General features: G+C 58.6%; 2 protein-coding genes across 2 annotated transcripts in view; both read left to right on the top strand.

Annotated features, from left to right (window-relative positions):
* Window positions 1-4,317: 4,317 nt before the first annotated feature.
* LOC120245392 (basic proline-rich protein-like) lies at window positions 4,318-21,397 on the top strand. The gene is made up of 10 exons (XM_039252444.1): window positions 4,318-4,584; window positions 4,709-5,132; window positions 6,705-6,897; window positions 10,979-11,091; window positions 11,956-12,053; window positions 12,973-13,045; window positions 13,698-13,809; window positions 14,162-14,228; window positions 15,885-16,083; window positions 20,868-21,397. The coding sequence occupies exons 1-10, from the start codon at window positions 4,318-4,320 to the stop codon at window positions 21,395-21,397; spliced, it is 2,076 nt and encodes a 691-aa protein (XP_039108375.1).
* Window positions 21,398-21,466: 69 nt separating this feature from the next.
* Window positions 21,467-23,746, top strand: part of CFAP46 (cilia and flagella associated protein 46) — a 95,561-nt gene continuing 93,281 nt past the window's right edge. The window contains exons 1-4 of the mRNA XM_039252420.1: window positions 21,467-21,520; window positions 21,978-22,102; window positions 22,339-22,470; window positions 22,988-23,052. Coding sequence (XP_039108351.1) covers window positions 21,472-21,520; window positions 21,978-22,102; window positions 22,339-22,470; window positions 22,988-23,052 — 371 coding nt within the window. The 5' untranslated portion in view covers window positions 21,467-21,471. The remainder of the gene's footprint in view (window positions 21,521-21,977; window positions 22,103-22,338; window positions 22,471-22,987; window positions 23,053-23,746) is intronic.

The raw sequence follows: 23,746 nt of genomic DNA, 5'->3' as shown, positions 1-23,746 counted from the left end.
GGCAGTTTTTGTTCTTAGTGATTCCAAGTCAGAAAAGTGGAAGGGAGACCGGAAACATCAGTTTGGATGGTGTAGCCAGATACCTGGGGAGGGAGCCCGGCCGCCCTGGGCTCCCCCAGGCCGCTGCACGCACCCCTGTCCGCCAGCGAACCGGAGGGATTCACCAGGTTGCTTCGAGCGTCTCTTACCCTCACTTCCCCACCCGCCAGCTGCAAACGCTCGACCCCCAGAGGTGGTGGGAGGGGGCTGAGAAGAGAGGGGAGGTCGTTAGTGGTCGTGGGGCTCCTCCTGCCCAAGTGTGAGGTTGACCCTCTGCGGGCGAGGAGCCAGCGCTGGCGGCCCCGGGGCGGGGGGGGGGGCAGAAGCCGCCACCACCTCCCACGTGAGCCGAAAGCCTGGAGTGGGGGGTCGCTGGGAGCCGTCGTCCAGGCCAGCGTCTTTGCAGTACTGCTGGCGTCCCCGTCGCGATCACGGTGATTTATCAGAAAAGCAGGTCTGCGGTCTTGGGGGCTCCTGGCACAGAGCTCCTGAGACTCTTGGAATTTCCTAAGGGATAAGACTAAAGGCGTCTTTGTTCCGTGAACGGGGTGACTCTGGGCCGCCCCTAAACCGCCGCAGGCCGGGGGCTGGTTGCCAGGAACCTGCTCAGAGAAGGGGCCCTGGAGCTTTATTCCTCCCTGACCTCAGGCTAGAAACCCAGAAGGGGGGTGGCTGGGGATCTTCCGGGGCGCTGGGGGCCTCTGCGCGCCGTCCCCGCCCCTCACCTCGTGCGTTTTCTGTCTCCCTGGTCCCGAGCTGTGCCCTTTATCACAGGCCAGCGACCCAGTGAGCGAACCGTCTCCCCAGTTCCGCGAGCCCCTCTTGCAGCTCGGTGGAACCCAAGGCGGCGGTTGTGGGACCCGCGACAGCTTGGGGACCAGGGTCAGAGTGGCCGTCCCCCAGCCCGAGCCCCCGCGTCCCCGGGGGGCCCGCGTCAGACGGATCCGGATGATAGGACACCCCGCGGGGTCGGAGGGCCGCGTTCACATGCACACACCCCACACCCTCATACACACTCACTCACACACTCACACTCACAACTCACAATTCCTCGCACACACACTCTCACATCACATACACCTCACACCCACACACTCTCACACACACTCTCACACATGCCCCATACTCACACACCCATACATGCACACATCACACCCCCACACTCTCACACCTACACACTCTCACACACTCACACACACATCCCCGCACACTCACGTGCACACATGCCTCATACTCACACACCCATACATGCACACATCACACCCACACACTCTCACACACTCCCACCCCCCACACTCCCACCCACCCCATACCCCCCACACTCATCCCCCACACCCACACCCTCTCACCCCCATCCCCACACACTCTCATACACACATGCACCCCACACATGCACATATCCACCTCACACTCACACTTGTGCACACCCACACACTCATACCCATGCATACTCCCACACAATCTCACAATGCACACTTGTGCACACACACTCATACACACCCACTCTCACACATTGCTCTCATCCACACACACACACTTGCCCACATACTCTTACATATACTCTCACACCCACACCTGCAGATTCTTACACACACACACAGCTCCGACCTGTGCAAACTCTTATACACACTCACACCCCCACATGCTCACACTGTCATTTGTCACCCACACACTTACACATATGCACATCCCCATGTGCACACTCTCACACTCATCCACACACTTTATACATACATACCTACCCCACCCACGCACTCTCATCCACACACAGCATGCACACTCCTGCACACTCACTCAACACTCTTACAGAATACTCACATGCTCTAGCACGCACACACCCCACACCCACGTACACACACACACACGCGTGCACACATGGGATTCTTGCAGTCCAGTCTCCCTTTTACTAAAATCCTGGAATGGAGCTCAGGTCAAGTCCTCAGCAACTAGGCGATCTGACCTCCTCCGTCTGCCATCATCAGCGGCGTTGGTCAGGTGGCGTCCTTCAAAAAGATGTGTCCGTGTCCTAGTCTCGTCACTGAGATTGTGACCTGACCTGCAAATAGGGTCTTTGCAGATGTGATTAAGGGTCTTAAGATGAGATCATTCTCGACAGAGCGTGGACCCTAAATGCAACTACTGATGTCTTCGTGAGAGAGGAGAGAGGGATTGGCAACGGACACGGACAGAGCAGGGAAGCAGCCACGTGGAGACGGGGCGGAGAACGGGCCGATCTATCATGTTAGGGACGCCTGGGGACACAGGAGCCGGAAGAGGCAGAAGGGACCCCCCCAGAGCCCCCAGAGGGGGTCTGAAGCCGGTTTGGGGCTTCTGCCTCTGGAGCTACAGAGACATTTCTCCTGTTGAAGTCTCTCCGTTTGTGTGGGTTCGTCGCGGCCGTCAGGCCCCCTGGCCCCTGCCTTCTCCTGTGGGGTCTGTGGCATCGGGGATGCTCTGGGGAGCAGCCCAAGGGGCTGAATGTGCAGGGGGCCGGAGCCTCGTACCCGTGCATCCAGGGGCGTTGTGCCCCCGGGGAGAGGCCAGCACGAGGCCGCTCCCTCCTCCTGCCCACTCGGGACCCCCACCTGCAGTGCACATGCCAGGAGACGTGGGTGGGTGGACGGAGGGAAGAAGGCAGGACCCCCCCCCCCAAATACCGAGCCTGGCATCCGCCGTGACGTGGAGAAGGGAATGGGGCTCAGAGTCAGCTTGGGAGAGTTACTGAACAAAACTGACTTTCATAAAGCGAATAACAAAAAGCTCTTACATTTTTCATTTTCAATCAATCTGCACTTATAAATGTCTTTATTCAGTTTTCACTCTGGGTGGGGAGGCCATTTAAATTTTAATTTTAATAGCTCAAAAATATGAGGGCTGTTACTCTTGCCTATGTTTTTTTCCTGGAAAAGATCAGAAGCTCCTTGCCCAAAGAAAAATAAGTCACTAGCTTAATAAATAATGAAACACAAAGCAAACTACTAATGCTTAATTTTTCATACCTCCATGAATATTTCAGCAAATAATAGAAGGCTCCTTATATCGCAATAACAAGGGCTCCAGGGGGCCGGGGGCCGGGGGACGGCGGGCTCTTTCTTCCCCTGACTCACCTGATGTCGTTTGTAAAAATTAAGGCAGGAATTAGTATCATTTTCTAATTCATTGAAGAAAGACATTTATATTCCAGACGACACCTGGAGGCATCTGTGAGCACACACCTCCCGTCGACAGCGCTCGGCTTCCTCTCCCAGAAGACATTTGTCATTGAGGCTGGATTCCGCTCTGGCTGCCATGCACGGTGGCGACGCGGTGCGCACCTGCCGGATCCGCCCGTGCGCACTGACAGCTCGGTGACGCCAGCGTCCCACATGGGAGTGTGAGCTGTCATTCACGGTGAGAGAGACAAGCAGGGACAGGACTCGCCTGCTTGGGATGGGCACGCGGGAAGTCTCTCACAGATACACCCGTGTGCTCACACGCACATGCATGCTTACACTCATGCTCACAGGCTCACATGCACATATGTGCTCACACTCACATGCTAACATACCCCACAGATACACATGTGTGCTCACACACTCACACACATGCGTGCTCACACTCACATGTTCATATAACCCCCACACTCACAGGTACACATGTGCTCAGCTCACACACACATGCATGGTCACACTCATGCCCGCATGCTCATACACCCCCCACACTCACAGATACACACATATGCTCACACACTCATGCACACGCATGCTCACACTCATGCTCACATGCTCATATACCCCCCTCACAAATGCACACGTGTGCGCATGCATACACAGCACACCATCGTCAGAACCAGGGTACAGGCTGGCAGCTGGAGGTCTCAGTCTCCTCAGAAACTTCGGCACTTCTGGCCTGGCTTTGCGCCACCTGAGCCCCTCACTCTTCAGGCGTTAGGAATACAATGAAAGCAACCCTCAAACAATTTCCAAAGTTTCCAGGACACTTGGTGACACCTTGAACTAGCGACCTCTCCTTCCTACCTCTCTCACAGCGTCACCGGAAGAGCCCTCCCTTGCGGTCAGGAGCAGGCTCGTCCCCTGGGCAGGTGCTGAGTCTGGTGCCCACTAGGGACACAAAATGTCTCCCAGGCCCTCCTTACACGTACCTGAGGCCCGATCAGGACAGTCTGGAGAGCCACGTGTTCTTTCCCCTCAGGGGACAATGTGTGACGTCCCTGTGAGGTGAGGCCAGGCACGGGGGCCTCTCCTAGCAGTGAGGGGTGGGAGCCCGGTCAGGACGAGGATGGGGACACGGGCCAGGCAGTTAGGTGGTGACCCGTCCTGGCTGTGGGTGCGGGCGGCCGAGTCCCTCACCCCCTTCGTGTTTGGTCCACACCCGTATTCCCCCACCTGCTCGGCGGCCTGGCCAGAGGGCGGGATATGGGATCATCCTGGCGGGTCAGACCCAGACATGGGGGCTGAGGTCACAGAGCCGGGTCAGCCCCAGGCCAGCGTCCATCCCCAGGAGGACGCTCGGCTGCGCCCTGGGCTGGCCGGCCGCGGGCCTGCTGTAAGGGTCCAGTGCGTGTTTGCTGGGGTGGGGGGGGGTCTCAGGGGCACGGGTGGGCCACGGAGGAGGGCGGTTGAGGGACAGAGCACACAGTGTAGACTCCTGCTCTGGCCCTGGGGCTCAGTCCTTCTGGGACCCCGACACGTGGAACAGCCTGGGGATCCTGCCAGCCTGGGCAAGAGACTCCCACCTGCTGAGTCTCCCCGGTGGGGAGCCAGGCCCTGGGAGACATGGCAGCCCCACCCCGATGTGCCGCCCCGCGGGCGGGTCCACCCCGCTGTGCCCACTGTCCACCCCGCTGTGCCGCCCCGTGGGCGGGTCCACCCCGCTGTGCTGCCCCGTGGGCGGGTCCACCCTGCTGTGCCCACTGTCCACCCCGCTGTGGCTCCCTGTGGGCGGGTCCACCCCGCTGTGCCCACTGTCCACCCCGCTGTGCCGCCCCGTGGGCGGGTCCACCCCGCTGTGCCCACTGTCCACCCCGCTGTGGCTCCCTGTGGGCGGGTCCACCCCGCTGTGCCCACTGTCCACCCCGCTGTGCCGCCCCGTGGGTGGGTCCACACAGGCAGGCCAACTGCGCCTTTGCATGAACTACAGAGTCCTCTCTCTCCCAGGACAGCTACAAAAATCACCCACAGGGCTGATGGGCACCAGAAGGTCGGCCGGGACCCCGGGGGCTGGGGGTGAACGGCCAGGGAGGGGATGGGCCCCCGCTGCCCCGGGAGGCCTTGGCCATGGGCCTGCACCTGGTCCCTCTTGCCTTGAGGTCAGCACGGTGAGAACGGGGGCTGGTCTTCACGACCAGTGGCGGGAGCGTCAGGCCTGGGGAGGGGCTGTGCCCTCCCCAGCGGGGTCTTCGCATGTGCAAGCCCCTCTGGGCCCCAGGGTCCTTGCCGTGAGTGAAGCCCAGTGTGGCCCGTCCAGAGAGGGTGAGGGTCGCCGGCCCGCGGGCATCGGACTTGGTTGGCGGGTAACAGTCTTACCACAGCTGGACCCTGTCAGCTGCATTTCCCGGCTGGGACCTTCGTGAAGCTTCACTGATCTGCACACAAGTGGCTGCCTGCCTGTGACTGTCGGGAAACTCAGCTGGTGCCTGTCCTTGGGACACTCAGGGCCACCAGCATGCGGGGGGTCCTGCCCGTGTCTCACCCTCCAGGTGTGGGGGTCAGAGCTGGGGGCCCCGGCCCTGGCGTTAGCTAGCATGTCCCTCTGCCCCGTTTGACACCCGCCTCCTTGTGTGGGTCTGCCCGCAGCTCACCCCCCCCCAATGCCCACCCTGGTGTGGCCGCCACCTGGGGCGCCCCAGACCTGTGCACCAGCCAGGGTGGCAGCTCCAACCCAGCCCAGCAGTCACAGAGTGGTCCCCAAGAAAGGACAGGACCACAGGGCGCCCGCCTGCTCAGTGTCATGAGCCCTGGAGGGACTCCGTCCTCACGCTGGGCTCGCCGGCGGGACCCAGGCCGGAGGGGCTCCGTGGTGGGCAGGCGCCTGGAGGGGGGCGTGTGAGTGGTGCCCCGGGGGTCCCGGGCGTCCTGGAGGGCAGGCTGTTGTGGTCTGTGCGCGAGGACGGTGGCCTCACAGGGACTTTCCCAGGGGTCCCCAGCTTCGGTGACTACGACCGTGAAATTCTGTCAAATCGCCGGGCACCGTCACAGCCGACTGAGCCTGCGTTCAAACAGCCGCGTCGTCTGGGCACCAGGAGGGAGGACAGGAAGTGCCCGTGAGTGGCGGCGGCGAGCAGGAGAAGACAGGACAGCGCCTGCCGGGAGCCTGTTTCTTCCCCGGACTCAGGAAGGCGCCGCTTCCGGGGACCCAGGTGCTCAGAGCCACGAAGCCAAGCAGGGGCCGTTTGCACCGAGACCAAACCAACTGAGCCCAGGAGCCCGATTCAGAGGTTCAGGCACCAAAGTGCCCTAAGGCCACCTGAACGCTCTCCACCCAGCATGGACCTCCTCCTGGCCTCAGACGGCCCCCCAGACAGACGCCCCCAGTCTACAGATGGAGAAGCTCGGGCGTGGTGGCTGAGCGAGTGGCCTGCCGCTGCCCCACGAGGCATTAGCGGTGTGGGGACTGAGCCCGTGGGGTCCGGTTCCCGAGCCTGAGCTGTGCCCCCGCCCCTACAGCGACCCCCGAGGCCCTGAGGGGGCGCCCTGGCAGCTCGCTGCGGCTCCTGCCGCCTCCCTCCCTTGGCGCCCAGGTCACGGCCACAGCACGTTCCGGCTGCTTCCCGGGGGCTGCCTGGGACCTAGCGGAGCTCTGGCCGCAGCAGGAGGCGCCTCCCGGCCTCATCTGCCTGAGCGGCGCTCCGACGATGCAGTGAGGACTTACAGACGGCGGCCCTTCTAGAAGCAGGGAGCTCTCTGAACCCCTGAAGGAGGCCACCCCGCGTTGTGACTGGCCGCTCCGGACCGGGGGCGGGGGCGAAGCGGTAATGGGGGGGCAGGGGCAGAGCTTGGAGCACAGGAAGGGGGGGGCTTAGCCTGGTTGGGGAGGCAGAGCCCACGGGACTCACTGAGGCAGACACTGCGTTTGGGTCGAGTGTACCCAGAGCCGTGTTACACCATGTGGACAGCACTTCCCTCCACGCAGGGCAGAGGCGAGGACGCCAGTGGGGGGTGGCGCGGGGCGGGGACCTGGAGCCACGGGGCCGCGTGTGGAAGCTCTGGACAGAGGGTGCGGCTTGCCGGGGTCGCCACAGGCCTCCGCATGGTGGACCGTCTGTGTGTCTTTGGTCACCTGCCTGCCCTCTCCCCAGACCACCGTCCTTCCCACACGGACACATGACGGCCGTGGTCTCGTTCCCGGGCTCTTCCTCTCTCTAACGAGCGGCCGGTTCAGCCTGGACGCAGCTCTGGCTTCTTTCCTCTGAGCCGCAGGTCCCACCGCTGTGGCCACGCTTCCGTGAACACGAGGTCACTTTCCTACCGTTTGCAGATGTTAGTCAGGAAACTAGCCCTTGATCTTCATAAACTGCCTATTGCAAATTGTCCTCAGGTTTTCATTTGTCTTTTCACTGCTTACGGTGGGATTTTTCTCATTTCGAAGTTTCTGGGCTGTCTTTTCGTGGTTGTTTATAGTCTCTGAGTTTGTGTCAGACCAGACTGAGAGCATTTGTCCGTCTCCTGCTTTCTTTCAGAATTTTCCGTCTCACTCGGTCTTTCTGTTCAGTTTGTGGATTCCCCTGCATGATCTGCTGCGGGAGCGAGGTCGGGCGTCGGGCTGTGAGGCCCCGGCAGCAGGGCCACCTCCCGCCTGACCCTGGAAGTGGTGTGTCCCTGCTCCAGGACACGGCCTAGTGTCCCGACCTCACGAGACGTGTGTTGTCTGGTAGGACTGCTCTAACCTCGACTTGGCTACAGAATTTTTTGAATGCATGTGTATTTGTTTTTCAAAATAAAATTTAGAATGAACTTGATCGGTTCTTAACATACGCAAGCACACATGCACACACCTTTGTGGACTATTATTAGAATTACATTAAGTTCACAGATTAATTTAGGGAGAATTAACATCTTTGTAATATTGGCTTTTCTATGAATCTGGCGGTTTCTTTTATTTTTCTTCTGAACTTCAGTAGCATTTAAAGTTTTCTTTGTGAATATCTAACCTATTTCTTGTCAGATTTCTTCCTGGGACTTTTTCGTGCCACTGTTGTCATGGTTACAGCAAAAAGGGCCATCTTCCCATTTTTTTTTTAACTGGCCACTGTTTTCATAGGACATCCGTGGATTGTTCCCAGGAATTTCGCCGCTGGCTTTTTGGTCTCCTGTAGGTAACACGCCCCTGGAATGGCCAGGTACACGGCCCGCCTCCCAGAAACAGAAGTCACTTTACTTCCCTTTTCCCCTCTTTATGCCTCTGATTCCTTTATTTTATAGAATTGTACCAAGTTAATCTTGAACATCTTTGTCTTGTTTCTGACTTAATGAGAATAATGATAATCTTTCCTTAGGATCTTGGTAAATGCTCATTTCTTCCTAATTAATACAGAGCTTTTAACCAAGAATGGATGCTGGGTTTTATCAAATGCCTTATAGGCACTTTGGAAATAATCATGCTTTTTTGTGTTGACGTTCATTACATGCTGATTTAGAAGAATAAATGTCTGAATATTAAACTACCTGTGAATTCTGAGGATGAGCTCACTTGGCCATTTATTTTTATTTTTATTTTTTTGTTTTTGGTGCTATTAGATTCTACGAGCCAATATTTTATTTATTTTAGATTTTTACATTGATATTCACATCCAAGATTGGTTTGTAGCTTACATTCTGTGCTACCTTTGTCAAAATCAAATGTCGATGTTGTTTTGCCTTCATGGACATAATTTGGAAGATTTCCTTCTTTTTCTATGCCCTGAGACTGTTTAAATAGCATTAATTATTAATTCTGTTTAAAAGAATTAGTATATTTGTAAGATTGTGTCTCTGTATCCAAGAGTACGGCAGTTCCTTCCCTTTTTTCCAATCTCCCAGAAATAGCAATGGAGTTAGCTTTTCCTTGAAAATTCTGCACCCCGTCCCTGGCGATGTGGGGTCGGGGTTCTGGGTGCGCAGCCCTCTGCCACGGGCGCTGCGTCTTCCCTGGTAATGGATTCCCTGAGGGAGCTCTTTCTCCCGGTGCTCCCCTACTTCACATCTTCCCAGAAAAGCATCCACATAGACGGGAGGCTGCATGTGATTCCTCCTGTATCATTTATTAGTTTGCACATTTGTGCTTTTTCAACGTTTCTTAATTAGCAATAGGCTAACTCAGTGTTGGCTTTTTCTGGTTCTTCTGTTTTCTAATAATTTTTATTATTACATTTTATTTATTTTATTTTATTTTATTATTTATTTCTGAGAGAGAGAGAGAGACAGCATGAACAAGGGAGGGTCAGAGAGAGAGGGAGACACAGAATCCAAAGCAGGCTCCAGGCTCCGAGCTGTCAGCACAGAGCCCGACGCGGGGCTCGAACCCACGAACTGTGAGATCATGACCTGAACCGAAGTCGGACACTTAACCGACTGAGCCACCCAGGTGCCCCATATTATTACCTTTTAAATTCCTTTCTTGTGCTTTTATGTTAATGTTATTCTTTCTAAAACTTGAGCTGGATGGTTGATATTCTGTTTGGTTCATCATCTTAAATATTTATTTTTCGTCAGAGGACTGTCTTTGCCAGTAATGTGTATGACTTTTCCTCTGCTTATTTCTGAGATGCTCTATTCAATAAAATTGTTTTGATTTCTTCTTGAGTCTCAGAGTTGTTTAAGACAAGGGTTTTTATTCAGTTAGTAAGGCTGTTTGTAGTTGTGTGTTTTTTAATTTTTTTAATGTTTATTTATTTTCGAGAGAGAAATTGACAGAGTGTGAGCGGGGGAGGGGCAGAGAGAGAGGGAGACACAGACTCTGAAACAGGCTCCGGAGCTGTCAGCACAGAGCCCGACGCGGGGCTGGAACCCACGGACCGCGAGATCATGGCCTGAGCGTAAGTCGGACGCTCAACCGACTGAGCCCTTGTAGTTGTGTTTTAATGTCTGACTTTGCTGTCATGATCAGACGGTGTTCTCCAGACTATTTCTACTTTGGGGACTATTTGAGGGGTTTGGGGGAACCTCCTTTGGGATCAGTATTTGAATGTCCTATGGGCACTTGAAACAAAAGTTTTGTTCTCTGTTCTCAGCACACGACATAGATCCCCGCTGGAGGCCTCTGACTGATACATGACATTGTACGCTTGTCTTCTTGGACCATCAGTAGCTAAGACAGAATTAGAGTTTCTCGTTATGAATACTTTCTACTGTTTTTATCGATGTTTTCTTAATGTGATCTGACCTTGTCTGCTGGCAGGATACTTTCTCTCTGGCCTGATTTCTTCCGTCCCAGCTCTCTCGGCCACACAGGGGCTCACGCGTCTGCGTTCACAGCAGGGAACCAGTTTGCCTCGTGGTCCAGCTGGAGTCTTCTTCATTCAGCAGGTGTGTGTCAGGCCCCTAACATTTACTGTATGACTTTGGTCTTATTATATTTTATGTGTTTATATCTGTGTCTTATTTATATTTATTCCTATTTTTGCATGTTTGTGCAACACTCTCTGTTTTGTATTGTTTTTATTTATTTTTTTCTTTCCCCAAATGATCCGTGGATCCTGTGCCTCCCGCTGTGAGGACGCGCCTCGTGGGGGGGCTCCTCCCGCGGGCCCGGGCGTGGCCGGGGTGACCCAGGGCACCAACGCTTCGCGGCCCCTGTCCCGCCCCTGCGCTCCCGCCAGGCTGAAAGCAGGCTGACACGTCCTCAGTTTGTCTAGGCTGGGCGGATGCATTCAACAATCCTCACGCTTTCATTGCCTGAGACACGAATTCCAAATGTGTTTTTTGCCTCAAAAACTGTTTTCCACCCACCGCCCCGTTCACAGCTCTGGGGCTGCATCCTCAGCGCTGACCCGTCGTGACTGCCCGGGGGTCTGTGCGGACGAGGCCGCTCCTCCGGCGTCTTCGGGAACGGCTCTGCGAAACCCCGTTTCTCGAGGTGCTGGCTTCTGAGTCGTGCTGCCGGGTAAAACAGAAGACCCTCGTTGAGTTAGGATTTCAGGTAAGTATCAAACGGTGTTTTTAGTCTGAGTACGAGCTGTGCGGACATTCAAATCGGTACGGTGTTTCATGGGACACATTTATGCTGAAAATGAATGTTTTATCTTAAACTTGAGTTTGACTGGGTGCCTTTTCTGTGTGTGTGTGATTTGCTAAATCTGCCGACTCTAAATCTGAGTGACGCGGTGACTGGGAGCAAGCGTCCCCTCACCTCTGGGGTGTGCTCAGGTGACCGTGACAGGTGGTGACGCAAGGCGGGAATGGGCACAGCGGACGGAGGGCCGAGCTCCAGAGGTAGAGGCGGCCAGGCCAGACAGGGATGCTGACGGAAGTCCCCTGGGGGCACTCGGGGATCCGCATAACGCCCCGCCCCCGGCCGGCAGAACCGTTCATTCGCGGGAGAGGGTGAAGCCAGAGGCCCCCGGTCCAAACGTCAGGCCGGGAGGCCGGGGACGCCCCTGCTTCGCTGGGGTCTGCGGTGGCCGCTGCGGGGTCTCCCGGCCCCACCAGGTCGGCACACACTCCGGCCTGTGCCTCCTGATTTTGTGGGAGACGCTGGTGATCGCCTACATTTTGTGCTGCTCTTCCTCGAGGCTGATGTCCTAGGGCCCAGCCTGGGGCCCGTCGCCTGGGAGGCGGGGCCGTCTAGTGATCTACCTGTGACTTGTTGGTCAAAATGTATACAGACGGCACAGTGCTGCGCTGACTAGGGGCTGAGAGGAGGCCTCCAGGCTGTGGCCTGGCTGGCTTCAGGGGCGTCTGACAGCCCCCGGAAGTCCCGGAGCCCGCCCCGTTCTGCTAGACATCGCCTTCTCCGCCCAGAGGGCGCTGAGACCGGTCTCTGGAGCAAGGCTGAGCCCGGGAGCCCGAGGGCTGCACGTCGCTGGCCCACCGGGCCTGGTGCGTCTGCCTCCCTCGGACGGGGCGTGCCAGCCCCCGCTGCCACGCAGCCCTTTGTCCTCGAAGGGGGGCCCAGGGCAGGGGTGAGCGCGCCTGGGTCAGCAGGGGCAAGGCTGCTCAGGGGCCGCGCCCACTGGCTGGGAGACGGAGGGGGGCCACGTCCAGGGAGGGACCCAGGGTCTCCCTCCCCCCCGGCCAGTTCCTGGGCAGGATTGGGGGTGAGACACCATGTAAACTGGAAGCGAAGGGGGGTCCCTGGGGCCACCGCGGCAGAGGACTCAGGTTTTTGCCGCCTGCCCTGTCCCCCGAGCAGGGTCAAGGAAGGACTGAGAGAGAAAGCGCAGGTTTCCAGTCTTACCCAGAATTGCAGTAGGCTGACTTCACAAAACAAAGACAAGTGACGGCCCCACAGCAGCTCCTGGAGTGGGGCCATGGAGCTCTGCACGAATCCCTAAGGGGGTCCCCCGGGCCCCGAGGGACCCCTCCCCATCCCCCGCACCCGGCGGCTCCCACACGGATGACTTCTTTGTTGGTCATTGTCCTGGTGGACGGCACCTTATTTGTCAGACGCATGGTCACTTCATGCGGAGGTGGGGCCACATTTCTGTTTCCTTTGAAAGTGCTGTGGTTCTGCACACGGTCAGGCTTGACGCAGGTCCAGGCAGGCGTCCGCCCGGCGTGGGTACAAGGTGCTGTGGCATCTTGGCTCCCCCGGGAGGCTGGACCCTGGGATGTCCACTCCCAGCCGGAGAAAGCCACCGAACTCCAGCTAGAGGGCAGGGCCCCGCTGCGGGGGAGGCGGTGCTGCCGGGTCACGCCTGCCACAGTGGGGGAGCCTCTGTCCAGAGTTGCTGGGGCTGAGCCTGCATCTCTGCTGTTCTGAACATGCGCCTCTTTTCCTCCCGTCTTTCCCCCGCAGGTGACAGCGGACAAAGCAGCACAGAGACAGGCGTCCCCACCCACTCCCACCATCAGGTGCACCCAGAAGGAGAGTGAGCCGTCCACCCCTGCAGCACAGACACCCAAGGCTCGGGGGGGGGGGGCAGGAGTGACCATCCACTACAAGGCAGAGAACTTTCTGGAATTGGCATGCTTATTTCTCTTCCTTCTTCACATCAAAGGCCTCTTGGGTAAGAATTAGAATTTTATAAGGAACAGTGACTTTTTCCTGACTTTTCCATCTGAATACATTTTTTCTCATAAATGTTAAATCTCTGGGGGGAGGGGCGGTGAACCACCAGAAGGGATCCTGAGGTTCTGCTGACGGGAGCCGGGGCACGGCTAGCACACACGCCCAGCGCCCTCGGAGCAGCCGACAGCCGAGGGAACCCCCCATCCCGTCACTGGGAAAGGACGAGGTGCCAGGGCTCTGGGCCCAGTCCCTGCCCAGTCAGGTGGGACCCACCTCTGAGCAGCCCTGTCCCCACCGGTGGGGGCTGCTCCCCAGCCCCCCAGAACTTTCCGGGGCATCTGAAATCCCCGCTTGTGGAGCAAGGCTGTCAGAGCAGCAGGGCCGGTCCCGGGGCCTTCATCCCGCGAGGTTGTCCTGTGCAGCCTGCACCCCGACTCCCCCTGCAAGGTCAACACTGTCCTCTACTGAACAAGTCTCCTTCCGGCCGCTTCTCCCGGTTCCCTGTCCGCCAGGCCCCCCGCTTGGGAGCCGCCTGCTGCCTGGAACAGAGGGCCCCGACCCCGGGCTGCCCCTCCCCGACCCCCAGAACCCCTGGGCCATAGCCCCCGCGCCGCGCCCTCCCAGGTGGGCCTGTCCCGTCTGCTTCCCCGTCCCCGAGAGTGCCAGGTTGCCTGCCTGCCCCGACTGGACTCCAGGGCCCGGGGTCCGGGGCAGCTGCCCAGAGCAGAGCAGGGGGCGCTGAGCAGGGGGCGCCGAGCAGGGGGCAGGGTGGTCAGAGGCCTGAACACACGAAGAACCGTTTGGGGCCTCCTCAAAGAGGCAGCGGCTGGAGGACACCAAGGGTGCTGCTCTGGGCCAGGCCTGGGGGCTCCTGAGCCTGGGGGGAGCAGGACAGGTCACAGCATGTGGGCCTCGCTCAGGCTTGGGCACTGAGAAGCCGCACCCCCTCGCCCACCCGTGGGCCGCCCGCGCTCAGGGGCCGGCTCTCCACCGCAGTGCCCGCGGCAGCCCTGGGCTGTGCATCAGGCACGGTGCTGGCTCCAGTGCGCAAGTGTCTGTGGCCCTGACGCCCTCGGGGTCCCATCCTGCAGGGCCTTCTGGGAGCATCTCACTTCTTCCCAGACATTTCTGCTGACAGAGCTGGGCTGTCTCCCCAGGGAGTGGGGGTGGGGGCTGGGCTAGGTGATGTGGAGCCCCCAGACACAGCCCTCTCTCCCTGGGGGGGGCGGGGTCATGCGGAGCCCCCACCCCCACAGAAGGATGCCAGCAGGACATTTTTCTTTTTAAAAAAAAATTTTAGGGGCACCTGGGTGGCTTAGTCGGTTAAGCGTCCGACTTTCGCTTAGGTCATGATCTCGTGGTTTGTGGGTTCGAGCCCCGAGTCGGGCCCTGTGCTGACTGCCAGCTCAGAGCCTGGAGCCTGTTTCAGTCTGTGACTCCCTCTCTCTCTGACCCTCCCCTGCTCACGCTGTCTCTCTCTCTCTCCTAGAAATAAATAAAACATTAAAAAAAATTAAAAAAAAATTTTAATGTTTATTAATTTTTGAGAGAGAGATAAATAGAGAGAGAACATGAGTGAGGAAAGGGGCAGAGAGAGAGGGAGACACAGAATCCAAAGAAGTCTCCAGGCTCTGAGCTGTCAGCACAGAACCTGCCGTGGGGCTCGAGTCCGTGAACCGTGGGATCATGACCTGAGCTGAAGTCGGACGCTTAACCGACTGAGCCACCCAGGTGCCCCTTGCAGGACATTTTTCATAAAGAACGTTTGAGTCTGGCTTCTTCCTCCACCGAATACGGCTGTGGGACAGTGAGGGGAAAGCTGCAGTTCTGGAAGGTTCTCCTTGCCTTGTGCTTGGCACACCATGAAAACCGCTCTGAGAATCCTTTTTTTGACCCTTGCCTCTTTCTCATCCTCAGACCAGGGCCTGAAAGGAAAAGCCATCCCCCCACGCACCTCTGCCAACTTGGGCGGGCAAGTCCTCAGGTCTCAGTGGGTAGGGGGAGCCCCTCCCACACGGGGGACCCATCAGGAGAAAGGGCCCCCCAGTCACCTTCCTGCAACGTTCTGTAAAAACAAGACAAGAGGCCCAAACCGGAATCGCTCACGCCAAGCCCCAACCACCAACCCGAGGCCTGATCACAGGGTAGGCTCCCCCGGAACTGGGTCCGTCCACAGTCAGGCGGGAGGCGCCCGGCGTTGCGGGGCAGGTCACCTGCCTGATCGGGCCCTGCTGTCCCCTAAAGAAGGAGGACCCACCAACCCGCCTTTCGCTTCTATAACCTCCCGTCCACCCCCTTCTGCCTGTGAGTCTCATCGCATACAGCTCCTCGAGCGCCTTCCTGTCTGCTGGGTGCGCCGCCGCCCCATTCAGGAATCATTGAACAAACCCAGTAAGATCCTTAAGCATGCTCTGTTGACGTTTGCTTTTGAGCAACTCCAAACGAAGCTGCCATGTGAGTCCAGGGCCGGTGGCTACGTGGCTGCCTGGTGTCCACGCCTGTGAGGCTGTGGGGCCCGCGGGAGGCGTGCGGGGTGGCCTGCATCAAACACGCGGGGAGGTTGTGCCCGCCTTGGACCTGGTGCCAGGAACAGAGGGCGCATCCCCGTTTCGGGTACAGGAGCGTGTGGGGGGCTGGGACTGGGGTCCCCTCTGGCCGCACCTCTGCTTCACCCCGGCTCTGCGGCTCTGGGCACACAGGTAGATGGCCCCGCGTGCTTGAAGCACTTGAAAAAACTGCAGATTCCTAGGAACAGCCGCGGAGAAACCGCGGAGAAACTCGAGATCAGCCACGGAGGGGGTATTGGGAAACGGCCCCAGGCCTCCCTGCTGCTGCCCGGGGGCCACGCCAGGGGCTCCCGTCCCTCCGGCCACCCGTCCACCGCACTGCCCGGCTCAGGTGACCTTGACTGTGACTGCCAGAGCTTTGCACCGACTGTCATTCTCCGTTTCCTTGCCAGTGAGGTGAAGGAAACCATGCCACAGACCCCCACCATACTTGGGTAAGAAAACACTTTCACGATTTTTTAATCCACTTTTTCACTTTTTTAAAAAGACTTTATTTCTAAGTAATCTCTACATGAAAGGTGTGGCTCGAACTCACAACCCTGGTATCAAGAGTCGCACGCTGCACCGACCAAACTGGCTGGGCGCCCTGAGAATTAGGCTTCTACACTACATATCAGAAATTATGGGGTCTGTAGTGCTCAGTGCTCATACCTTGCTTATATTAACAAGAAAAAGTGAAAGTAATTAAATTAGGCATCCAACTCAAGAAGAACCAGAACATACCACCAAGTTAAGCGACAAAAGGGTGGGGTAAGAATTGAAGAAGAAATTAATCAACAATGAATTGTAGGATCAGAAAATAAAACCAAAAGCTCATTCTTTAAAAAGAGGAAAATGATTAAACAGAGAAACCATTAGCTTAGCTAACCTAACCCAGAAGGAAAGGAAGAGACACAAGATGAAGAAATGATGATAGGAGAAAGCCCTGGACACAGAGGAAACGAAAAACAGCCGTAAAAACTGTTGTGTTCAGGTGTGTGTGCTCTAAAGGCCTGGTGACACGGGTGTGCTTCCAGAAAAATGCAGGTGCACTCGGGAGAAACCAATTATCACAGGAAAATGCTCGTCAAAAATTTGTGGCTCTCCCGCACTCACAGCTGGACATGAACACTCACACACATGCACCCCCACCCCCCACATGTATACACACTCACACCTGGACATGAACACTCACACACATGCGCCCCCACCCCCCACATGTATACACACCCACACAAACATAACCACACGCGCATCCACCTACATGCAGAGTACTCACACACCCACCCACACATGCACACTCATGCATGCACATCCATTCAAGCCACATGCATGTGCACACACACACGCATGGCCACACCATCTACACTGACACGCGTATGCAGCCCTCCATGTGCATGCACACCCACTCACACAATGCACACTCCCCCACATGCATGCACACCCACACACACGTACACACCCACGCATGCACACCCACAAACTCACCTGCTCAAAACACACGCAAGAAGATGCTCAGTTGCACCGGTGCAGGCAAACTTTAGGGAACGCGGGAGTGCAATCTTACGGAAGCCGTGCAAGAGCAAGAAGATTCGAGGACCAGCGTCTGAGCTGTTTGAGAAGAAACTGTCCGCCCCTCCCCCACCAGGATCGAGGCACAGATTCTAAGCAACCTGTCGGCAGCACCAGACCCGTCCCTCGGCCCCGGGAGGAGCCAGCCCGGCCTCGCCGCGACCTCGGGCATCTGCCCCTGGCGGTCCTGCCATCCCGGGCGCTCGCGGAAGAGATGCTGGCGCGGCCGCGCCGACCACCCTGCAGGCCTGGGAACCAGACGCGGGCCCGTCCCAGCGTTACCCGACGCGCTGAGGGACACAGGCGCACGCTAGGGACCTCCCGCTGCCGGCGGCCACGGTGCCGTCCGGACACCAGCGGGGGAGGAGCGAGGAACGGCGAGGGCAAGAGCTGCCCGTGAGTGCAGTGTGTCCCCACGTGGGCGACGCCAGACCGCCCGGTGGTGTCCGAGCGGCCGCCCCGGCCTTTCCTCCAGGCGCCTGGGGACAGAGCAGGGACAGGGACAGCACTGGCCGCACAGGAGACTTTCAGAAGGAAACACACTTGTTCTCGGGCACAAAAGGGGAAAGAGCAGGTGGGGGCCTGACCCAAGCTGTCTCTGCTGGATGGGGGACCAGCCAGCAGGAAAAGAACCTGAGTCCCCTCCTCATACTTAAGGCTCCTGTGTAACTAGGAAAATGAGTTTTAATATTGGATGCTCTAGGCTTTGGCAAAGCTCTTCCTACGTGATGTTGGGAGATACTTCCTTGGGGGGTGAATATTTCATAACCGCTGGGCACATGGTGCCGGTGTCTCTGAATAAACAGACATGTTGAGGAGTCTCTGTGGAGCTACCAGCCGGCTGACGTAGGGACTTGAGCCTCTGCCTCTGAGACAGTGCGTGATGGTCGGCCCTGGGGTTTCACAATCAAACCCAGGCAGGATTTATCACACATACGTACATTCACACCCCACACGGACCTCACGTTATCCCGTGTACGTACATGCACGTGCAAGGACCTGTATTCCATCATGCTTTGAATTTCATATTTTATCTAAGAAAACTTAGACACAATACTTGTCAGAAGTCTGCCCTGTGGTCTGCACTGCATCCTAATCTTCTAAAGGCCAAGCTGAAGCCCTGGTGAGGACACAGGTTGGGAGTGTCCCAGGGAAAAAGCAGCAGCAGCAGATTTAACAAGAGAAATATTATTTCTTTTTCACATAAGGCCACGTAGGACCGAGTAGCTACCCCACAGACGGGAGACCCAGGCTTCTTCATCCACGGCATGGAGTTTACCTCCACATGGCACAAAGTGGCTGCTGAAGCTCCAGTCTTCACAGCCACATTTCCACCAGCAGGCAGAAGGAGGGACCCATGAAGGTTGCTCTCCCTTTGAGAATATCCCCCTAAAAGTGCTTTAAAATGACCAGAACTTGATCACTTGGTCACACCGGCTACAAACGAGGTGGGAAGTGAGGTAGGCTTGTGCCTGCCAAAAATCAGTCCGTTGCTGAGAGAGCGAGAGGACAGCGCGTACAGACGAAGGTACTGGGAGCAGCAAGGGCGTCCCAGTCTGGGAGGCCGGCTTCTGCTGCTCAGCTGACGCTTTACACGCTGGGCACTTGCCCCCTGGGCTCACCCGTGGGCAGCCCCACCCCCGCCCCAATGTGGCCGGTCACAGCCTGGTCCTGCTCACAGCCCGAGGCCGGCACGGAAGCTCCGCCCCCCACCCGCTGGCCCTCGGTCCCTGTGCCCCCCATGTCCGCCTGCGGGGACCCCCCCCTCCAGAGAGACCCCGTCGGGACGTCTCTCATCCTGGAGGCGGGTGGAGCTCACGGGGGCAGGGGCTGTAACTCCGGGGGACCCTGGCTCTGCCCACGCCCTGGGGCCTCCGGGCTGCCCTCCTCCCTGCCCGACCTCGGGGCAGGGCGCTGGCGCGGGTTCCTGCAGCCTCGCAGGTGGAGCGCCGGCCCCCCGCCCCCCCCCCCCCCCGGCCTGCCCATCCCCCAAAATGAGCGGTATCTCATTTTGATTTAAACGTGTAGTTCCCTAATTGCTCAGGGCGCCGAGCACCTTTCCATACACTCACAGGGTGATCATAGATCTTCTACTGCCCAGTGTCTCTTCACATCTTCTGCCCAGTATTTTGTGTGTTCTTTGTCTTTCATTATTGATTCACTGGATTTTAAAAATATAACCTTGGCACAATTCCTGTGTCAAGTGTACTTATTGTAAATATTTTCTTCTGACCTCTAGTTTGCCTATTCGTTTTCTTAACAGTCTTTCAAAGAACAGACGTTTCACTTTTGATGACAGCTTTATTTTCTTCCTTTATGGTTTCCCTTTTTTGCCCGAGGTAGGAGACTTCTGCCTGCTCCAAGATGCTGTGATATTTTGCTTCACTCTTTCAAACATTTAAATTCCCCTCTAAGCCTGTGACCTGGCTCACATGACAGTGCCGGGCGGGCATGGTGCAGGGGCTGTGTGTCCCCACGCCCACCCCCGGGCGTCTGGCATCACTGGGGAGGAGACTCCTTTCCCCACTGAGTCAGTACATCTGGCCCAATCAGCGGACTGCGGACATGGGATGTGGTTCTGAACCCTGTTCTGCTCCACTGGTCCACACTGTCTTAAATACCGCAGCCTTACAGTAGGTCTTGAAGTAGCGTGAGTCCTCCGACGCCGCTCTCCTTCAAGGTCATCTGGCCACACCAGGTCCCTTGTGTTCCCAGGTACATTTCGTAGCCGGCTGTCGATTCCCAGAGAGGACACCTCGGACTCCCAAGTCTTCCGACCCCTGGCAGGGCCTCTCAACCAGGGCAGTGATTTCACATCTTTTGTTAAATGTATCCCCGTGTAGCTTGTTCCTGATACCAGTTTCTGTCCTATGTCTGCTGCTCGAATGACCGACGTAATCGATGCTCGCATCTGATGCTGCGCCCTGCCTCTGGCTAAATTCACTTACTACTAGATTTATGCTTTGCACATGCCACAGCCATATTAGCCAACACAAACCCGTCAGCTTTAAAAGGGATTGTCTCATTCCTCTGAAAAGACCCCTCCCCAGATGACAAAGTCCTGCGTCGCCACTGCCTCACCTCTGTCCGCTCCGTTAGAACCAAACGTCTTGAAAAAGCTGTGCACCTCTCCTTCTCTCTGCCCCAGACCGCACTCCCTCTGCAGCCCCTCTGCAGCCCCTCTGCAGCCCCCCTTCAGAGAAATGGCTCTTCCGGGTCACCCACAGCCGTCCCCTCCCGGATCCCACCGCTCTTCCTCGGGCTCCCCCTACTGACAGGGCGGCCACCCCTGACCGGGCCAACGCCCCCCCCGCGACGCCCTCCCTCGGCTCCCGGGCCCAGACCGCACGCCCCCCTCCCACCTCTCGGGCCGGCCTGCGTCCCCCTGCGGCGCCCCCTGCAGCCCAGGGACACACTCACCCACACGCCTGTGCCCGGAGCCCCCGCCCAGCTTGGAGCCTAGCTGAGAAAGTGAACTCGGGGTTCCCCGGGCCTCCGTGCCGGACAGAACGCCCAGGCCCCGCGCCCTCCCGTCCTCTCCCGGAGGCCCCTGTGCGGGTGCAGCCCCGGCCGCCCCCGGGCCCCCCGGCCCCCCGGCCCCCCGGCCCACGCTCGTCCCGCGGCCGCGCTCTCCCTTCCTGCCCGCGGCAAGTGGGCGGCTGTCCGCTGCCTCCGACAGTCCCGGCCCGGACTCCGACACCGCCGAGACCCGGCTGCGAGGCGCGGCACCCCCGCCCGCCCCGCCTGGCACGCCTCTGCTCGCCCGTCCTGTGCCCCCGCGACCCCGTCGGGATCCGCCCCCAGGCCCGCAGTCACGGTTGCCTGACGTCGGTCCCCGCAGGGCGGCCGGTGCCCCGCTGCCCCCCGCGCCCGGCGCCGGCCCAGGCGGGGCGCTCGGCGGTCCGCAGGGCGGGGGGCGGGGGGCGGGCGAAGGACTGCGCTCAGGCTGCGCGCCTTCCGGGGCCGGAGCGTCGGGCCGCGCGGACCCGCCCCCGCGGAGCGCCCCCCGCCCCCAAGCGCGCGTCCGCAGGTGGGGGAAGCGCGCGGGGGGCGATTCGCCTCCGCACCAGTGTGGCCCTGCCGCCGGCCCGTAGGACCGCTTCCGCGTCCCTCTTGTTGCTAGGCAACCGCCCGGCACTGCGGGAGGAAGCCGAGCGGCCGCGGCGCCATGGACCTGGTCGTCACGCAGGAGCTGGCCCACGCCGAGAGCCGGCAGGGTGGGCTGGGCCCCCGACCCCCGGCCCCTACCCCCGGCCCTGACCCGCTTACGAATTCCCAGCTTGGGCAGGTCCGCGACCTCTGAACCCCGCCTGCCCAGCGCTGGGACCTCGGCGACCCCCTCCTCTGGGGAGCTCCAGGCGGCTGCCAGACCCACGACCCTGAGACGCCTGGGACCCGCCGACACCCACTCCCCCCCCCCAGTCACCCCCGAATTCAATGACCCGGTGAAACCCCCGCTTCTCGAGTTTGGTTGACCTAGGCAACGGTAAACCGAGGCGCCTTTTTAAAAGGAGGCGTTTTCAGGGCCGCTGCTGAGGCTGCGGCCGCTGGAGGGGGACAGGGTGCTGTGCGCGGAGGACCCCAGCCCCGCCCCACCGTCCCCACCGTCCCCACCTTGCTGTGGTGCCAGGCGTGCTTCCCCAGCCCAAACCCAGCCTGGATATTGTCGCCTAGATGCTGCCTCCCTGCAGAGGGCGTACGAGCTGATCAAGTCCGCCAACCTGGGGAAATCCGAGTTTGACCCCACAGAAAGCTTCAGCCCCGACCTGTTTGTGCTGTGTGCCGAGCAGGCCCTGAAGGTAGTTACTCCCCGGGGCCTGGGGAGGTGCCTCCTGGAGGTCTCTGTTCTGGGTTTCCTGGGAGCCGAAAGTGGAGCAGGAGAGCCATCCCTGCTGGGGTGTGCTCGGCAGGAAACGGGGGGGCTCCCGGTCCTCAGATCTGCCCCCCAGCCGCTCCCGCAGGGGTTTGCTGCAGGGGAGACAGCCCGGGCAGGGGCGGCTTTCTGGGGCCTTCCGTGGTGCTGGTGGTCTCGCAGATGGGGCAGCCGGACGTGAGCGAGGACTGCATCCAGATGTACTTCAAGGCGAAGGGGCCGGTCACGCAGTTCCTGGGCCGAGCGCATCTGTGCAGGGCCCAGCTCTGCGCCCCCAAGTCCACCGAAAACCTGGTGAGAGCCCCCCGTCTCCTTGAATAGTCCGTCTGAGCGCCCCGCCTTCCTGTGCACAACCCTAGCACTTCAGTGAGCCACGCACACCGTGTGCCGCTCGCCCATCCTGAATCACCTCCCGCCCCGGCTGCCTGATCCTCCTCAAACTTCGGCACCTTGTATCGAAATAGTTACGGTCTCACCCCGCTTCCAAAACGGTGTCAGGCTAGACAGATCCTCAGGTGCCCTCGGGCGGCCTCACGTCCAGTGACGGGAAACTTGCCGTGTCTCCTGCTTCTCCTCTTTCCCTCAGCTCCCGCGTGACGTTTGGCCTTTGCACCCCGGTGCCGGGGTCCTGCCGGAGACAGCGGCCCCCGGGCCAGGCGGGGGGCCTGCAGAGAACTCACATGTGCCCCAGCCCCACCTGCCCACACCTGGGCTGCCTGTAGTGCGGCCTGACGGCCACCGAAGCGACCAGGAGCAACGGTTGATGTTTTAGTGGCAAATTCAGTTGAATTGTGCATTCTTTATGTTTTAGGAGGAATTTGAAAATTGCGTGACTCAGTATATGAAAGCGATAAACTTTGCAAAAGGAGAACCCAGGTAGGCTGATAGCCCCCGCCGCCTCTGACGGGGATTGTGTAAGAGCTTCCCGGGTGCTTGTGCCGATTGCACTATAGGGGGTTTTGTCCTTGTTCTGGTGTGTTTGGGGTGCACGTACGGTCGTGTGCTCTGTCCCCACCTTGCAGAGCTGGGCCGCACACGTGCGATTCCCTCGCCTCCTCCCCTCCTGTCTCCTGCAGTTTCTGTGATCTGCACATGACCTCTGTCTGCCTTCACCCTGGGACCTCTCCTTGGCCCGGTCTCCGGGGCCCCCGTACTTTCTGGGCCTCTCTGAGGGTTTGGCCTCAAGGTCCCTTCCCCCCACAGCCCCCACTTACTATGTCCCCCCCGGTGGAGGGCCCAGGCCAGGGCCTCACAGCTGTAGTGATTCAGCTGACGTTCCAGCGCTGCCTTCTACTTAATTAACGTTTCATTTTTCAAAAAGAACTACTCTCGGAAGTGTGAAGCTTGCACACGAGCTGGTATTCACACAACTGACTTACGTAGGTTATACCATTTAGAGAGGTTCGGGTGTAAATCCTAGATTCACGCCTCCGGGCATCAGTAAGTGCTGCTGACAGCCCCCTCCGGCAGCCCCTGCTGTGGGCGCCGCATACCGGGCGCAGCCCTGCGGCCCCTCCTCACGGGGCACGTGTTCTTTTTTTTTTTTTTTTTAAATTTTTTTTTTTTTTTT

The sequence above is a fragment of the Hyaena hyaena genome, unplaced genomic scaffold (assembly GCF_003009895.1).
Source record: "Hyaena hyaena isolate Hyena2069 unplaced genomic scaffold, ASM300989v1 scaffold_409, whole genome shotgun sequence".
Lineage (NCBI taxonomy): Eukaryota > Metazoa > Chordata > Mammalia > Carnivora > Hyaenidae > Hyaena > Hyaena hyaena.
The sequence above is the reverse complement of the archived record's forward strand: the minus strand, read 5'-3'. Positions and strand labels throughout refer to the sequence as shown.